General features: G+C 41.9%; 1 protein-coding gene across 4 annotated transcripts in view; it reads left to right on the top strand.

Annotated features, from left to right (window-relative positions):
* Positions 1–13,101, top strand: part of LOC133496039 (uncharacterized) — a 72,151-nt gene extending 59,050 nt beyond the window's left edge. The window contains exons 3-6 of one of the 4 annotated variants that reach the window (XM_061811172.1): positions 4,077–4,232; positions 4,845–4,923; positions 9,293–10,284; positions 11,098–11,401. In XM_061811172.1, coding sequence (XP_061667156.1) covers positions 4,077–4,232; positions 4,845–4,923; positions 9,293–9,309 — 252 coding nt within the window. In that variant the 3' untranslated portion in view covers positions 9,310–10,284; positions 11,098–11,401. Of the gene's footprint in view, positions 1–4,076; positions 4,233–4,844; positions 4,924–9,292; positions 10,285–11,097; positions 11,402–13,012 lie in introns of those variants that run through there. The other 3 variants (XM_061811173.1, XM_061811170.1, XM_061811169.1) reach the window with 3 other exon arrangements.
* Positions 13,102–18,762: the final 5,661 nt, after the last annotated feature.

Below are 18,762 nucleotides of genomic sequence, written 5' to 3'. Positions count from 1 at the left end.
AGTCAGAAGCCAAAGTAGAAGGAGCAGGATGAGATGGTGTGTCATTTTAAAATTCAACCTTGGCACAGCCTGATCCAGGATGAAAGCACAGACAATACAGTGCACAAAAAGCTAATTCTGTATTTTAAATATAGGACGCAGCATAACATTAACCTTGAAACGGTTTGGGAGCATCATAATCATTCTCTTGAAGTTTGAAGCATGACGTTTTCTCACACGCACACTTAGGTTCTGCAGAAAAATTGTTTGTGAATTCATGAATGGTCTTCTTCTTCTTCTAAATGGTACATTTTGCCCTGTACAGTACTGTAATATAGTAAGTTTCTTTCGGCTTGTCCCTTTCGGGGTAGACAACATTTTTCGTACACTTTCCTCGTAAGTTTCTTGAGAAAATTTGCCTGGAGGAGAGTTTGTGAATGGTGACTCGGAAACGGCGGGGGCTTGTTCACCGTAAACATCCCAGCTGACCTCTCCAAGTGCATGCTGTTAAAAGAGTTTCTAAAGCAATGAATATGTACAAAAGTCATCATCTGTTATTTTAATCCCTATATGGCCACTCAAACGGGGGGGGGAGCTGACTTTACTGCTTTAAATCTGGGATTAAAGTCGGTGGGAGGCAGCGGCTTGAACAATGAACAGGAAGTGGCGATGAAAAGCATTAATTAGACGCCGGCCAAAAGGCTACAGCGGCGCAGACAAGGCGAGGGAGGAGAGGGATTCAACGTATTTGTAGAGCCAAACAAATGGCGCGGGTCCCTGCGGGAGGAGAGATTATGACGGGCTCGCTGTCTCAAACACGGCCGACACAAAGCTCGGGAAAGGCAGGGTGGGATTGGGCGGGGGTGGGGGGGGGGTCACCCTTCCGAGGGCCGTGAGGAGCTCTCCGCGGTAACTGCGGCCCTGTGGAAGAATGTCTGTAATCTGCCACCCTTTGAAACGCTTTTTGAAGGGTGTGGTGGGGGGGCTCTTTTTTTTTTTTTTTTTTTTTCTGCCAGTGACCCGGCCTTATGAGAGTTGGTCGCCATTGTCCAAAATTTACAATTGCAGTTTTCTGATCTTTTGTGAACTCCTGTTGACAGTGCTTATTGACTAAGCGGGTCCGACATGGAAAGGATATGACCCCCACCCCCTCACCTTTACCCCCCCCCGCTCCCATCCCCCACCTTCCCCAAAACCCCTTTCGTGTGTGTGCTGAGGGGGAGGAGGAAGCAGGTCGGAGGTTTACATGTAGAATTAGACTTAAAAGGGCTTAGAGAGGGGCGGTGAAACAAGAAGAAAGTTAGAAGAATGAAAGCTACATTTTATCCTCCCCCCATTGCACCCCCCTCCCTCCCCCAACTCCTCTCCCTTTTTCTTTCGCCTCGGGCCGACAGATGCTCGGGGCAGATGGCGGCGAAATTATCCGAAAATGGGCAAAAGGAGAAATGAGCGCGCATATGAGAGGTCTGGGGAGGATGAAGGCCACGAAATAAAGATTAAAAGTGCCATCGTGGCTGGGGGGGGGGGGGGCCACGGGTGGTGGGAGGTCTGACGTGTCATCTCGCTAACATAATGTACGGCCATGCGACAAAAGGACCCCGGAGGGCTGCAAAAACAACTTATTAATAGCTTAATGGGGCTCATTGATCGTGCGGTAAGAGACAGCAGGGATGCTGAATTTTGGAGGATTTTTCACAAAAACAATGCAATGGTAAGTGACCTAGAAAATATGAAATTTTTGTGTGTGTCTTCATGCAGCCTAAAATTGGCTGGGGACCTGTCTGGGGTCAACCCCGCCTCTTGTCCAAATGAGCTACTGTAAAATGGGCTCTAGCTCAACCGCGACCCCAGTAAGAACTCTAACTCGTTATTATTAATGGATGAATTATTATTTACATAATGATATAGAGTACAAATTTGACCACTTAACAACGGTTAGAAAAGACAAATATTATTAAAATAGTAAGAGTTGCGCGAACATCAAGTGACTCAAACTACTGCAAAAAAATCCTCGTCTCATTTAATGTGGGCGGCTGGTAAAGCGTTGGCCTCACAGTTCTGAGGTTCCGGGTTCAATCCCGGCCCTGCATGCGTGGAGTGTGCATGTTCTCCCCGTGCCTGGTTGGGTTTCCGCCGGGCACTCGGGTTTCCTCCCACATCCCAAAAACATCAAACATTAATTGGACGCTCTAAATTGCTCATAGGTGTGATTGTGGGTGCCGCTGTCTCTGTCTGCCCTGCGATTGGCTGGGAACCAGTTCAGGGTGTGCCCCGCCTCCTGCCCGTTGACAGCTGGGATAGGATACGGGATAGCACTCCCTGCGACCTTTGTGAGGATAAGCGGCGAAAAACATGGATGGATGGATGATTTAATGTTTAGCCCAAAAAGATGATTCAAGTTCAACTACAAGTGGTCAAAAGATCAATTCGCCGTACATATTCCATTATAAAATGTTAATAAAATGCAAACATGTATTCTGAAGGGATCTCGTTAAATGATTTTAGGTTCACGCTGTGGTTAGAACTTAAATGATGGCAGTGGCGGGGAAACCGTTGCATCTGTCGCTTAAAAGGACTGACAAGACTAAATAAAAAAACAAAAACAAAAAAATCACAAGCAGTAATTGTGCATGCCTCGTGAATTTTTCCTTGGCAGGCTGGCATCTAGCAAGCACTTTGTCTTCACATGTGGAAATCAGCATCTCGAGTGTTGCAATTCCGCAGAGGTGGGTGGGTGGGTGGTTAGGGGGGACTGACGCTTCTACATTTTGCTATCGTTCCATCCCTTCCCCAGCCTTGCCCTCCGCCCATAAGGAATATGGATAACAAATGAAATATTCCGCCACCGTCGTCTGATTTATTTCCGGTATTATCTGCAACGATCACCCTGGCAATTTAAAGGATCGCTCGCCTCGTTCGGGGGGCCTTTTCTTGCTGGGGGCCTGACAGCCTATCATCTCCTGCGAGACGGCATAAACAGGTCAGGATTGGGAGAGCCCGGCGTTCCCTGTCTGTTATATATTCTTTAAGGTTTGCAGCTCATAGAATTTCTAAATAGGAATCTGAGGGAGGAAAAGGGGGGGGGGGGATAGGGCAATCCCTCGGGGGATGCCGCCCAAGAAATGATACATTTGCACCGTGTCCGAAGAAAATGGCATCAATTCCGAAAGTGCGTGGAGAGCGGAACATCGCAATTTCTCAAGAGTTTAAGTAATAAAACCGCGACTGGAGAGACTGACGGGGTTCTTTACGTTCATATGGAGCAAACAGTGCAATATTATTACCGTTTTATCTGTTTTATTTGACATGTGACTTTCAAGGCGGGATGTCACCTTGCAGCTGCTAACATGCACAGTCCGGTGACAATTGAATTCCTTTTTGATAGTTTACTGTTATTCATATCAAGCACCAGAAGCAAGCAAGTGTCTCAAAGTCAGTCACTAATTCATATTCCATTAAAATGACGACGTTTACCTTGGTTGTATCATTACTGTGTTGCTATGAAAGCAGATTTACACATTAACATGACTTAAATGGTTGTACCACTTATTGTATCTCCTCTACGTTGGAATATGTTTTATATAGATTTTACAGCAAAACAAGTATTTATTCATAGTTTGATTATTTTCTAACTGAATTTTTAACTTCTTTAACCACTTTACCATTGTTGTAGTTATGCATATAGATTTTTAGAGGTGTATATATTTTTCATTACATTAACTTTTAGTACATTTTTTACTCAACTTTATATTCATCCTACATATATTTGTCATTTTGTGTATTTTTCTAACAGAATTTATAACATACCAATTTTACTAAATTAGATAACGCTGTACTCATAATGTTCATAAGAAATGTTTTGTTTTTGAAATATTTGAATGTCAGTTATGTTATCTCTGGTTTTATAAAATAAAGTCATTTCAGCATGTTTTTTTTTAAACAAAATAAAGGTGTACATTAACTTGTCCATAAATAACTAATCATAAACTTTAGCCACATCTGGACTATTTAGTTTTTTTTCCTGATGATGTAACAAGACCCTACTGTCAATTTAATACCCTATTTAAAAGGTTATCTCCTCTTTTTGTTATTTCCAGCCATGCTGCACGTCTAAAGACAGTTCTTCCTCCTTGAAGCAATCTACACGGCGTCCCCCGAGGCCCCCCACCTCCGCCTCCGCCGCCTCAGCATTTCTGACCTCAGAAAAGGGGAATCGAATGGCAACGGGAAGAGGAGGGAGGAGGACGAGGCTGGTTGGTTGGAAATGTTCACTAAAGCTCACATTAAATCAAGATAAAAGAGTGAAATGGAAAATAATAGAGCGAACAAACCCCTGGACGGCCCCGGTGGCCCCTAATGGAAACACATGGCTGACGCCTGCTTGTGTTGTCAGCAGACGCGGGGACATGCTGATTTTAAGCGATTTTTACTTGGAATTATTTGAAATGAGAATAGCGCATATGTCATGACAAAGATGCATGATCCTTCTCTATTTTAGATATGGTGCAAAAAAAAAAATGAATACGACAAAAATTGTATGTCACAAAATTCAATTGAAGAAGTGGCGCTAACCTATTACACTTTCAATTCCATTTTACGAATATTTTCCTTGGGGAGCACCGCCTGCATCACCGGGGGGAAAGATAGAAATTTAAAAAAGATAAATAGCGCCATTAATCTACAACATTTCTCTTCCATTATCCCAGAAAATGAGCATTTTTTTTTTTCACCCGCCTCTTCATAATTAGCTCCTTCCACTTGATTCGCAAGCCAGAAAATGGCCATGTTCAGAAAATTAAAAGTGCGTCATTAAGTGGGACTCGCCATAATATCATTTATCTTTATATATATATGTGGCTGACAAGCAGCAGCCCTTGGATGTTGATCGGGCTTTTGTCTCGGAAGGAGGAGGAGAAAGATCTTCAATGTCGGCCATGTTAGCAGGTAAAAATGGAATATTTATCCTACTAATGCTGCTGTCATTTCAAACAGGCACTTTCAATTTGTGTCCAAATGAGAAAAGAAGTGAAACTCGACGCTATGATGTTGCGCTATTATGTCTACTTCGCCTCTAAAGTGGTAGTAGGAATGTGTAATCCGCTACTATAGTGTTCTAACAGAAAATCTCAATTCCATCATTGATATTCTCTCCTTTAAAACTAAAACTAAAACTAAACGTTTAGTTGACATAGTTGGTGAGTGTAAGCCAGTCACATTCATTTCTTTCTAAAAATGTCCCGTAAAATTTGCTAGCCAGAACCTTTACATGCTAATCTAGCACTAGCTATTTTCGTCATACGGCTAATGCAACACAAATCTTGACTAAATTCTTTTTTTTTTTTTCTTCCAAAAGCAGATTAGTATACGGTACGCGCAGGAATGTCAGCATTTTACCGCCAACCCCCCCCCCAAAAAAAAAGAACCAAATAGTTCTCAAGTTCCATAAAGTGGTTCTCACGATCTATTTAGCTAACATGCTAACTTAACTGTAGCTTTTTCTTATTTGGCTTATGTTGCTAAAAATCTTGAATTAAAAAAAAACTAATAATATTACTTACAATGATCTCTGTTAAAATTGTCCTCTCCCTACAAAATATAGATAAAACGGCAACATTAGCTATGTGGCATGTAAACGGGCTTCCTCATAAAGCTACATGTCTTTTTACAAGACCAATCAACGTTGCTACATTTTATATTTATATATTATATTTGAAATTTGCTCTCCTCGTGTATCTTATGTTGAATTGCTTAACATTTATACAACAGCGTGGAAGATTTCACATTTTTCAACGAACATGAAATTACGCACTTGTAAGCCTTAGACATTTAGCTATGAATATCATTTAAAGAGGAATGAAAAGAAAGGAAAAAGACGGTTTTTGGTTGTTCTAATTAATCGCAGCGAAAGATAATAACGTGCAACATAACGACACCCTTGCTTAGTTTGCATTCTTCTGTTATGACGAATGCTCCAACAACAACAAAAAGTGGAAATTGTAATACTACAACATCATGACCACGCAAGAGTTGTAATTATTCACGAGTGCAGCTCTTGGAATGTATTCTGCGGAAGCAAATTAAGCGTTCATGTAGTTAGATGGACCTTGTCACACTCGCTCTGAAACTAATAAACTCATTTCATAATAATACGTGCGGCTCGCCCGGTAATAAATCACGACGCCTTCGTACACCGCTGCGCCGTTGACCCCAATCAAGCGTTCGCCGCAATTCTTTGATGAATTTCTCTACGCTTTGAAATGATTCGAAGGCATTGAACACTTGCTTGTGGTTCGGCTCCCCAATCAGTGTCCCAAAAAAAAAATTTCTAACCCAAAACAAATGAAAACCACATACAGTAAGTATATAATTTTCATCCCAAAGTCACAGATTTAGCTTTTTCTTTTGCTTGTAGGACACTCATCCCAAGCAAGACCGATTTTTTTTTTTGTTAGCCGAGTAGCATAAATGCAGCAGTAACAATGTCAATTAAAAAAAAGAAAAAATTACCTCGAGGCAACAAAATTCTTGCAGTGATGTCACAAATTTTTCTGTGATAAAAATTTGCCTAGCAACACCACAAAGTCAAAGATTTGTCTTTTCCTTGTGAGTGACTAAAAAGTCTGGCATTTTACTTTCAATAAGTGTTTTTATTTTTAGTTAAAAAAAAAAATATATATATATATATATTTTTTTGCGATCTACATGCAATAAAAATCTACACGGATGGCACTGAATTTGGCAAGGGTGAACTCTGACCAGCAAGAAAAAAAAAGTGGCCATTTCTTTTTGTTACATTAAATTAAAAAAAAAAAAAAACCTTTGTTCATTTCTAGACACAGGCATTAATATGAATACTGGAGACAATTTAAGGCATTTTTTTTTTTTTTTTTTTTCGGGACCAACTGAACTGAATATCACAAATTTTCACGATGACAACCCGAAATGTGCCGGGGTTAAAATCTGCGTTGCAACATTTGAAGGTGAACAATTCAAGAAAAAAATGAAGAAATGGAAAGTTCTAAGAAGGGTAGAGATTGCATCGGCCGCAATCTGATTGGATTATTAGAAATTTTTAATCCTGTGGCAATGCTGTAACATCAATCCATAAAGTCTGACACTTTGGTTACAATTAAATGTTGACGTTTGCCAAAAATAATACTGCAATCATCCCATCGCTAAGGCTTTGATCAAAAAAATGTTGAATAGTGCGGTCAATAATAGTAACATGAAGACTGAATAATAGTTTTAAAGCAAGTTTTACACAAATGACCTAGATGCTAATTGTAAACATTTTTTCTGCTTGTAGTTAGCATCATTTTCTGCAGTAATTTACATTTTTATCACCTACTCAGAGCGACTGCATCAGTGCAGAGCAGAAACATTGCGTTACTTTTAAACAACAGCCACGATCCTGCCATTCTCATCCTCATCACCATCACCATCCTGCTTCGGTAGGGAGGGAGGCCTAACTAGGATGTTAGTGGTTTAGCATAATAATCCCATTTGACAGCGAAGTGCGCTGAGCACTTTTGGACACAGGCCATCACGGAGCGCACGATAAAAGCCGGCGCGCATCCAAGATAGAGCGCATCCCGGTGAGCGCGGGCGACAATGCAAAGCAGGCCATCTGATAGCTGCGAGCAGAAGGCGGGAAGGAGGCATGCGTCGGGCGACAAAAGGATGGGGGGGGGGGGGGGGGGTTCTCGTTCGACATCATTCAGGGACAATTTGTGAGGCCGGCTGTTGAAGTCGGGCCAAAGAGTGGCGAACAGCTGGAGCCCCGCCGTGATTGATCAGCCCGGGCCTCCGAGAACTTCATTTTGATATGAATGCAGACAAAGGCGCGACAACATTGTGCGAGTGTTCAGCGCCAGTGCCATTGAGCGGCGACAAGCGCCCTCACCTCAGCTGATGCCCAGAGGGAGGTCACCGCCTCCCGCTGATTACCATTTTTATGACAAAATTATTGTCGACGGTATTTATGTCACCAACTTGCAATGGAAGGTTTGAAACACGCACAACCTCGTGAAGACAGGAACAGCAGTTTTGCAGTTTAAGAGAAAAACAACTTCATTCATCCATCCATCCATTTTCTTCCCCGCATATCCTCACAAGGGTCGCGGGGAGTGCTGGAGTCTATCCCAGCTGTCAACAGGCAGGCGGCAGGCTACACCTTGAACTGGTTGCCAGCCAATCGCAGGGCACATCGAGACAAACAGCCGCACTCACAATCACACCTAGGGGCAATTTAGAGTGTCCAATTAATGTTGTATGTTTTTGGAAGGTGAGAGGAAACCCACGCAGGCACGGGTAGAACATGCAAATTCTACACAGGTGGGTCCAGGATTAAACCTGAGACTTCAGAACTGTGAGGCCAACCCTTACCTAGCTGTGGCACTGTTTTGCCAACCTCATTCATGTTGAAAAGAGGGGGGGGGGGGGGACTGAAAAAGCTGTAATGTGCATGCCAGGCCACTAGTTGGTGCTGTCACTGTGTAAAGAAACATGTCCATGCACAAGAAATCTGGGGCTGGGGCCACAAAGTTTGGTGATTCGTTGTTTACTTCAAGGGGTGGCCTTTTAAAAAAAATCTGCAATTTCTTGCGAGTTTTTCCTTTTCACTTACAGAAAACGCGAATGTCAATGACATGAATGCCTCAACATTCTAATTTAATTGGTAGATAACCAGCGTTAGATTTTTGCACCTTTGTCACATGGAAGGCCAACAAAATTATATATATAAAAAAAAAATAAACAAAGCAGACAGCTCTGTTATAAACGAGTTCTAATCAAATTACACTGCGGCCGGTTTGTCGCCCTAATGGCGCTGTAACAGGTACGTTTTCGCCACGCGCCGACAACAGTTTGGCGGCCACCCCGTCACAGGGTTCCGCCGCAGTGCCGACCCGCGCCCGTGTCCGTCGCGGGTCAGCGACGAGGCGGAAGGTGGCCGCCCGCCTACGACCTGCGCACTTAGCGGGTTCACCGGCTTTTCGCGCTACCTGAGATGTCTTCATTGGTAAATTTCGTCTGCCGCATTAAACCCAAAGCATTTTTTTTTTAAAATATTCTTATTGATTATGCGTCGGCGGGTTTTATCAACAACACCGGATTCCCCCCCCCCCCCCCCATCTGTTTCACGGAGCCGAGAGTAAACCATGCACATTCATCCCTGACCTATTTAATGGCTGGGTAGTGGCGAAGAGCCACGTGGGGTAAATTGAAAAGTTCTCCATCATTTAAGTGACATGTGACCAGAGTCCATAAAAAAAAATGTAAGCAGGAATTGTTCTCATTTAAAATTCCATTCCAGGCGCTGACTCGCAGTGACAAAAGGGGAACATCCATCCAAGAATTTGCTGCCAGCGTCAATGACGAACGAGTGAATATTGATGACGAACTCCAAAAGGGGAGGGGAAGGATTATATTCACGCAGGGAGGCACCTTTATCTTTAAATTTTTTATTATTATTTTTTTTAATATTCACGATCTCACTGTTCTGTGCTCTCAAAACGTGATCAATTTCACTTTGCACGCAGAGATGGCGACGTTGGGGGTTCGGGGGGGTGGCCACCTTTTTGTTTTTGAAGGATGTGAGGTGTTGGCTAAATGACTGAGAGCATTCTTCAAAAAAAAAAAAAAAAAAAAAAAAAAGACACCCTCCGCATTCATCGCTTTTGTCGGGTCTCAAGATCACCGAAGCGTGATGGAACCCGGACGACGTTGGACGCGGAATCACAATGTAAGCTAAAAAAAAAAAAAATGGGAGGGGACTTATTTTTTTAATTAAAAATTGATGTTGATTTATGTTGTGCTCAGATGACGGGTCTGAATTTTATTTGGATTTCAAGTTTGCGTGTGAGTAAAGGCACTCTGGATACAAACGTGGACAAAAGGGAAAAAACAGATTGGGCCATATGGGGCTCGCAGGCCATACTTTGCACACCACTGCCTTTTATGAACCCCCTTAAAATCTGTGAAATACATTTTAATGCAAAGAAGAAAAAAAAAAAAGACAAGTCCCTGTTGTGCCTATCTGCACTTCCATCATCATAATCACATTCATACAATTAACAGCTAAACTACGTTTATTCAATATTTATTCATAAAAGCCGGCTACGAGAGAACAGATGACTGCCGGTGTAAATGCCTTCATGTGTCTTTTGAGAGAGAACCTTCCGTGTGCATCAACACTATTGATTGGAGGTGACGCTGTGGCTAAAGTCCGACTGACCTCTGGGGGGTCTTCAATTTGTCACTGTTCCAGCGGAGAGGCCTCCCGGGACCCTTGTTACAGACTCTCCTGTGAGTAAGCACTTGAAGGACAAAGTTTCTTGTTGGTTGTACTTTTGGGAGTACAGCGGTACTGTTAAATTTCTCACTTTTCTACCATCGGAGTCCAATAACGAGCAAAAAATTCGTTGACGGCGTCGGTCTCTCCTCGATCACGCCTCATCGAGGCTTCTAATTGGCGTTATTAATCAGCAATCATGTCGAACACCCTCGCCCGCGCGCAGCTCAGAGTTGTTTGACGGAAATCCGACGAGACGTCCACTTCACCTGCCGTCGGGGTACCTCGCTGGTCGGAGTAATTAACATCGGAGCACTTTTGTAAACAAAATCGCTAATTAATTTAATATGTCAAGCTTTCCTGTTCTTTTGTGACCTTTTTGGGGCGAGTTGTCAGATTTTGAGCAGATTATTACAGTCTACAGTGTGTAACAACTACATTCGAGTAGTGCCGACTGTAAATTTACCGCCGAAGTTGACTTAAATGAAGATTTCTGGAATTGCAAAAATTCTCATTTTTTGCTACTATAACATGCAAATATATTTTCTCCCCCTCCACCCGGGCCGTCTGTTTTCCCGATTTTTTTCCATTTCCTAACCGTATCACTCGGCTTTGCGTGCTATTTTGCACACGGCTGTTTCTTTCCGAACGGATTCGCCGCTCGCCCGATCGGAGGTCACAAAAGGCTGAGCGGTGCGTCCAAGGCTGGCTGCGCTGGACCCCCGAGCACGGGAGAGACACCCCAAGCTTGGCTGATCTGAATCATGAAGAATAATGTTTAGCCTGGCACATGATTAGAAATGCTCTTTTTTTTTTTTTTTTCCCAGAGACTGGCATTTTCGTGGCGTTTGGCCGCCGATCTGGCTCAATTTGCCGGCACGCTCCTGCTCCATTTGCCTGTTAATGAGCGCTGTTGTCGGGGGCGCCCATGTGTGCCGTGTCGCCGCGCTCGCTCGTCGCCCGCCACCTACGCCTGACGCCGTGACCGGCGTGGAAGGTGGCAACCGCCGTGACAGATGTTCCCCGTCCTGGGGAGAGAAGCCACAGGACGGGCGCCATGCAGTCAGGGGGGGGGGGGGGGCTTGTGTTTGTGTACTTGGCACAACAACACCTGAGTCTCCTTGTTCAGCAACGTCGATTATCGACTGTTGCACTCCGCCGACCCCCGGTGCAAATGGACCGTTGCGGTTAAGTGTACATTCTCGCCTGTATTAAAATAGCCACCAAAAATTTGACATATTTTCCCCGCTGATCTTTTCATTTTGCACTCGCTAAGTAAACCAACACAGTGCAGCTCAGCTTGTGGCAAGCAGATGGCACAGTTAGCGATGGTATGTCAAAATGCGTTCAATTGCTTCTCCAGAGTTCTTCAAATGTGAACAATCGACATTTCACGCAGACCCATCCATCCATTATCTACCGCTTTTCCGGGTTGGGTCACGGGGGAAGTACCCAGACTTCCCTTTCCCCAGCCACTTCTTCCAGCTCTTCCGGAGGGATCCCGAGGCGTTCCCAAGCTAGCCGAGAGACATAGTCTCTCCAGCGTGTCCTAGGTCGTCCTCGGCGTCTCATTCCGGCGGGACGTTCCCGGAACACCTCACCAGGGAGGCATCCGAATCAGATCCCCCAACCACTTCATCTGGCTCCTCTCAATGCAGAGGAGTAGCGGCTCGACACTGAGCCCCTCCCTGATGACCGAGCTTCTCACCATATCTCTAAGGGAGAGCCCGCACACACCCTGCGGCGGAAACTCATTTTGGCCGCTTGTATCCGGGATCTTGTTCTTTCGGTCACGGCCCACAGCTCATGCCCACAGGTGAGGGTAGGAACGTAGATCAACCTGTTTTTTTTTTTTTTCCTGTTTTTTTTTTTTTTACCAGGTAAAATAATGTCCACCCATGCTGCAGAAAGTCCTTGTGACCGATAAAAGGGAGAGCGAGGGAGACTCATAAAAAGTAAAACGGCAAGCCCAAATTGTAACGACGAGCGCTGATGTGAGATGCGCCCCCCCCCCCCCCCTAAATACGACGTCATTGGGCCTCATGCCTGGTTAGGCCTGTTCGTCTCTTCCGCGGTCAAATTACCCCCGATGTGCTTAGCAGCTAGCGCCAAACGCTCTCAGAGATAAATGGAGTCCCTCCCCTTCCATAACATTTCTTTTTAAATATGGAGGGGGGGGTTAAAAAAAATGAAATGATTGAAAATGTACAGATGTAAATATGCGCCTGTCCCCCCTCCCCCCCCCCCAAAACCCACCCACCCTTCTCCTGCCTTCTTTCGATCTGGCACAGAATTTTTGAAAATTCTTAATCCATGAGCGGCCACGGAACGTCACAAATTAAACGTGTTTTACTGTCTCGCCCCCATTTTTTTTTTTTTTTACCCCCCTCCCTTTCTCGCTCTCACTCCAGATTGTTTTTTGGCTCTCGCCGTTGCTCAAACGCCACGCTCGCATCCATTAGCCACCCCGGCGCCATCACGGCGCCATATGACACCGTCATCATTTGGTAATTAAACCATCGCTCGTTTGAAGACGAGGAGCTGGCGTCGTAAACAACGTGGTGCAAAATTCTATTTATTCTTTATCTATTTCCCCCCCGCCCCCACGTAGACTAAAATGAGAATCAGATGAGTGATGTCGCATTTTCACAAGTTGTGACTATCGAAAAAGAAATGTATTTAAATTCATTGTAAGCTTGTGCTGTATGTTTTTTTTTTTTTTTTTTTTTTTTTTTTTTTTAGGAACTTCCTGTGTGCAACTGATTGGCGCTACCGCCCGTCCCTGTCCTTTCGCTGCCAGGTGGGGCAGCGTAACTCTTTTCCCTAACTTGGTAAGGAACCAACTAAACCTTTTGCCTGTATAAAAAAGGTAAATAAGGTCATTTTTTTTAAATGCGAATGTATTATTTTTGCAGGACTCTTGTAACATTTATCTGTTGTAATTTCGTAAAATGTAAATTGTATTTTTGTAATTTTTTTTTATAAGAATGTGATAGTCTCACAATATTTACAAGTTTTTATGTTCATGTAATGGTTTGCTCTGTTTTAGGGATGTTGTATTTTTGGAAAGTGTTATGTATTGTATATGTATAATATTTTAGTTTATTTTCATTTTGGAATGTGTCTTGTATTTCCTAAATAATATTTTAGGATGAGTGGATGATATTATTTTACAATGTTCATGCGATTTATGTGATATTTATGCACTAAGTTTTGACGCAGTACCTTTGGAGTCTTTGCTTTATTTTGGAATTTCCATTATTTGTTTCGAGAATTATATTTTTGCAGTATTTTTGGGACGTTTCTGTAGTAGTTTTTTTTTTTTTTAATTTATATTGAGTTGTCTGTAATATTTTATGGATTTATTTTTCGGTATTGAAGGGGCAGCGACTGGTTAGACTGACAGTTCTGAGGACTGGGGTTCAAATCCCTGCCCCACCTGTTAATTTGATTTTTGTAATTTTTTGTTTGTATTTCCGGAATTTTTTTGTTGTATTTTTTTTCTTGCCAATATTCCCTGTTCTTGCTTTGCGAGAAAGCTAATAGCGATATGCTAAATCTTTTCAAACATCGGCTTTTTGGGGCACATATGCAAGTGCCCCATGAATTCTGCCTAGCAACATGTTGCCACGCAAGCATCCGATTGGATTCGGTATCCTATTTTCTGGCTTGACGCCCCATCAGTTTGTTTCATACATAAAACAACAAATTTGTGCATGTTTCTTAAGAAGAGGCTCAAACTGTCATTCTTTTTCAACCTCGTGAAATGATTTTTATTTTTTTTATGGCCACGGCCAAGTCGAGTGCAGAAGTAAGCAATGACAATAAAGCAATAACAGACGCGGGGAAGTGGCAATAACATCACGGTTGGCACGGATGCCTTTTTTTTTTTTTAAAGTTCAACCTTACATGATAAGCGCGCCACATAACATCAGCGCGTCCGTGCGCTAAAAGCTCTTACGGGGCCGCCAGACAATCAAATCAGCTCGCCTGCCTGAGGATAAGCGTCGAGGAGAGCGCCGTTCCAATGTAGCGGCTTCTTTACGAGCACTAAACAACCCTGCGCCCCTTCGGCGGGGGAGCGCGCGGGAGGGTAGCCCGGCCTCACTTGGCCATGCGTCAAGGTCGCCATTTTTGTCGTATACCGCAACGTCATCCTCAACATAAAGGGAAAAAAAATACCGCAGGCGAATGCACCGTTTGGATCGGAAGCTGTGAGAAATGTTAGCAAATACTCGTGTTTCAAATCACGTTTACACACTGAAATGAATGGGAATTCCATTAATAGGTCCCCCGCCCCACCACGCTGAAGATTGGCTGTTCATTGGCTCTGGTGGTGTGACCTGGCCACCAGGTTGCAGTACAACAGTCATGCAAAATAAAAACTAAGATTAAAAACTGCTGTATATACCACAGTAAACTGTACTAACATTAGTTGTTTTTCACAGAGGATAAAGTAGATGTCTGTATTATGTTTGCTGTCTACATGTGTTGATGCACCGTTTGTGTTCAAATATCAGTTGCTTGAAGTGTTACGTTTGTTAGCGTTAAGCTAGCAAAAGGCAATGTTCTGTTATGTTTTAAATTGTGTAATTGTTTATTTAGTTTGACGAGTAAACTCCAGGCAGCACAGTGGTAAAGCGTTGGCCTCACAGTTCTGAGGAACCAGGTTTGATCCCGGCCCCGCCTGTGTGGCGTTTGCATGATCTCTCCGTGCCTACGTGGGTTTTCTCCGGGCACTCCGGTTTCCTCCCACATCCCAAAAACATGCAACATTAATTGGATGCTCTAAATTGCCCCTAGGTGTGATTGTCTCTATGTGCCCTGCAATTGGCTGGCAACCAGTTCAGGGTGTGCCCTCCCTCCTGCCCGTTGACAGTTGGGATAGGCTTTGGCACTCCCCGTGACCCTTGTGAGGATAGGTGGCAAAGAAAATAGATGGATGGATAGAATCAACTCCAACTGAATAGCTTGAATCCTGATTTTTTAAGATTTCTCGATTATCTGCCGAACTGCGGTTTGTTGTCAAGCGAGTTGAAATTTTTTGTATTGCTGTGAAAATTGTGGTTCGTTTTGGGGGTTAAGTGAGACAAAGGACGATTACAGGAACAGTTTGGACGAGTAGGAACATTTAGTGTGTTGAAAGCCCCCCCGTGTCTCAATTATGCGCCCACATGGACACAAGCTCTGTTTCCCATATTGCCGACATGTGACTGGAAGCTGTCGGCCGTCTGCTCGGGACGCAGGCGGCCGGCGGGCTGGGGGCACCCCCTCGGGCTGATGCGCAGCGGGATGCTGCTCTCGTACAGCCGGGCAGGACCTGCTGTGTGTGTGGAGGGGGGGGGGGGGGGGGGGGGGTCCGCTGCAGGCACCCGTGCCTCCCTGTATATCATTTTTAGGACTTAAAAAAAAAATGTAGACTTTGCGTGTGACATTGACAAAAAAAAAAAAAATGATCCTAGAAAAGGGGGGCAAAAGTTGAAACTACCCGTGTGGAAAGGGGGCTCACCTCACGTTCCCTGCAGGATGATCAACTGGAAAGACTGGAAAGGCTCCTATTTTAAATCCAGCACTGCAGGGCACATTTAATAATTAGGTGCAAATCTGCATAATGAATGAAGGCAGAGGGGATTTTTCAAGTCTTAAGGTGCTTTTAAGTCATTTAATTCGGGCGCTTTAGTGGGATTTCATCACTCCATTTCATGTAAATCTTAAATATAGATTTAGCGATGCACATTGCCGGTTTCATACCGCGTTTTATCTTTATTCATGTCCGAATGGAAATGAGATGTAAATTCAGCTTGTGATTGGCTCTGCCTGCAGCATCACAAACACAATCTGTATTGTCATGTATTGTATTGTCATAGCATATTTTTTTTTATTATTTTTACGCTCTGGGTGTGTAATCAATGCAAGTGGTGTCTAGTTTTATATTCTAATATGATCAATAGCAACGAGTTGTATTGATTCAGTTAATTACGAGGAAAAATGAAATGCTATTTGTTTTTTGTTTTTTTTTTTTAAAGCATCAAATTGACTGGAGGATTTAGGGAATATTCTGGAATTTTTATGCAATACTTTTGGAATTTATATTATTTTCTGGGCATATTTACAGTATATTTTAAATCTACATGATGGAATTTTGGGATACATGTCATATTTAGGAAAGTTTGTGTTTTTTAACCTCACTGTAGAATTTTAGAACAGTTACTGTTTCTATGTATTTCATGTATTATTTTTCCCAATATTTATGTACTACATTTGGAATATTTATGTATTGTTTTTAATATGCACATTGTAACTTTAGAATACTGGTATTTTTTTCCACTTTCACGTATTTTGTAAATATGAATTGTTTTTTAATGGTCATATCATAATTTTGGTGCACATATGTCATTTTTAGGGGGTATTTACATACTGTTTTCAGACATTAGTGATGTTTTCTGGGAAGGTTTCCAAATTGTTCATGTCGTGTTGTTTTTTTAATATTGTTTGTAGAAAATGCATTTGGTGTTTTTTGAAATGTTGTGCATTTTTGTGTATATCCTTTATTTCTGCAATATTTTTATATTGTTCATTAGGCAATTTTAGAACACGGATAATATATATTTTGGGATTATTTATATAGTGATTGTAGGATACTGAACTGTTACCCATATTTAGATTTAATATTTAGCATTAGTATTTGGGAAATGTTTGGGGTTTTATTTTGTGTTAATATGCAATGTTTAAAAAAAATGATTCAGTATTTTTTTGTTTTATCAAATTTGTGATACTTTTGGTGTATTAATGTACAGTTTTTGTATTTATGTTTTTTTATTGTTTTTTACAATTATTTGAATTTCATTTACTATTCTTTTGGGAATATGAACGCAATACATTTGGAATGTTTATGTAAATAGAAATATTTAATATTTACGTTATGTCTTTGTCAATATGTATTTTTTGAGGTGCATGTTAGTGGAGTTTTTTTTCATGGAGTTTTAAAAATATTTCAGTATTTTTAAAAATGACAATTTACATTAATGTATAATTTTTTTAAATATGCATGCAGTATTGCTGGCTTGTTTGTGTAGTATTTTCTGTAGATTTAAGTGTTTTATTTTTTTTTTAATGACTGTCACTTTTTTTCGAATGGTTGTGTATATATATTTTTTTTTTCGTTTGTTTTTTTTAAATGTGTACATGTTATATTTGGAATATTTAATTGCATTTTGGGGATGATGCCTATGGGATCATTTATAATTACTCCATTCCATATAAAATAGCATGTGCATATTGAATATTATATCATTATGAAGTATCAAGATAACCCCCCACAAAAAAAATTCTATTGCCCTTCTAAATCACGTGACCCCTCCTCCGATCGATTATTGACGTCACGTCCTTTGTCAGAACGGGTGGGGGGGCTGTTGATCTTGATATTATTTATAACACCTGTCCCCAATCTCAAAGATTTTCCCCTTAAATCGAAATAATATAATAATAGCATCAAATGAAACTTTTTATGGGGTCCTGAAAGAGAAAGAGGGTCTAAAAGATGAGATGGGGGAGGATGGAGGCTGAGTATGGGGGAAGGGGGGGTCGCTTTAAGGGAAATGGGCAACCGGGTGTGAAATTACAGCCTATAGTGCAACATATTATACCAAAAGCTCTGTCCAAAAACACAAACAATGAAATAATATTCATAATAATAATAAAACGTCCCCAAACCTCACTAGGAGGTGGTAATTACTCTCTTCCCCCCTAAAAAAAAGAAAATATCAATAGTAAAATTTAATGTCAGTGTTATTTTTCCATGTCTAATTTGACTTTATTTGCATTGTTAGATTTTCTTGCACATTACCCCTAATTAGCATAATAAATGACATTCTCTCCTCATTAACTGTATTAATTCCTTAAGTGCTTCTACGAAATGTTTTTTTTTGTAAATATGTCACGCCAATTTAATACTTCCATGTACATAATCATACTCAATTTTTGTCAGCATTAAAACATAAACTAGACGTGCATTTGACATGTTCGGATGTGAAGTTGATGAGTAGATTTTGCAAAGAGTAAAGAACAAAAAATAAACGGTAATTTTTTTTGCAAATATAATATCCGTACATTTTTCAGTGCGAGTGTTAATATCATTTAGAAAATGAGGAGGGCAAGGAAAGTTTTGACTTTGTGGACCCAAGAGAGGGTGCAGATTGAGGGCTTGTGAAACTCTACAGCGCCATCTACAGAGGTTGGGGGGTACTGCTGCATGTAGGGCGCCATCCTCTTCATCTTCATCATCGTCATTATCATCATCATCATCATCGTCGTCGTCTTCCTCCCACTTGGACTCGTGCGACCATCACACAACGAGATTCACGTCACACATGGAAAACCACATTTTTTTTTTAATGGATTGGAATTATTTATTATGGAGCATTTGAGGGGAATCGTTGTGTCATGTTTACGAGATGTTGATTGAGTATTGAAGCACTTTTGTGATATTTGTG

The sequence above is a fragment of the Syngnathoides biaculeatus genome, chromosome 22 (genome assembly GCF_019802595.1).
Source record: "Syngnathoides biaculeatus isolate LvHL_M chromosome 22, ASM1980259v1, whole genome shotgun sequence".
Classification (NCBI taxonomy): domain Eukaryota; kingdom Metazoa; phylum Chordata; class Actinopteri; order Syngnathiformes; family Syngnathidae; genus Syngnathoides; species Syngnathoides biaculeatus.
The sequence above is the reverse complement of the archived record's forward strand: the minus strand, read 5'-3'. Positions and strand labels throughout refer to the sequence as shown.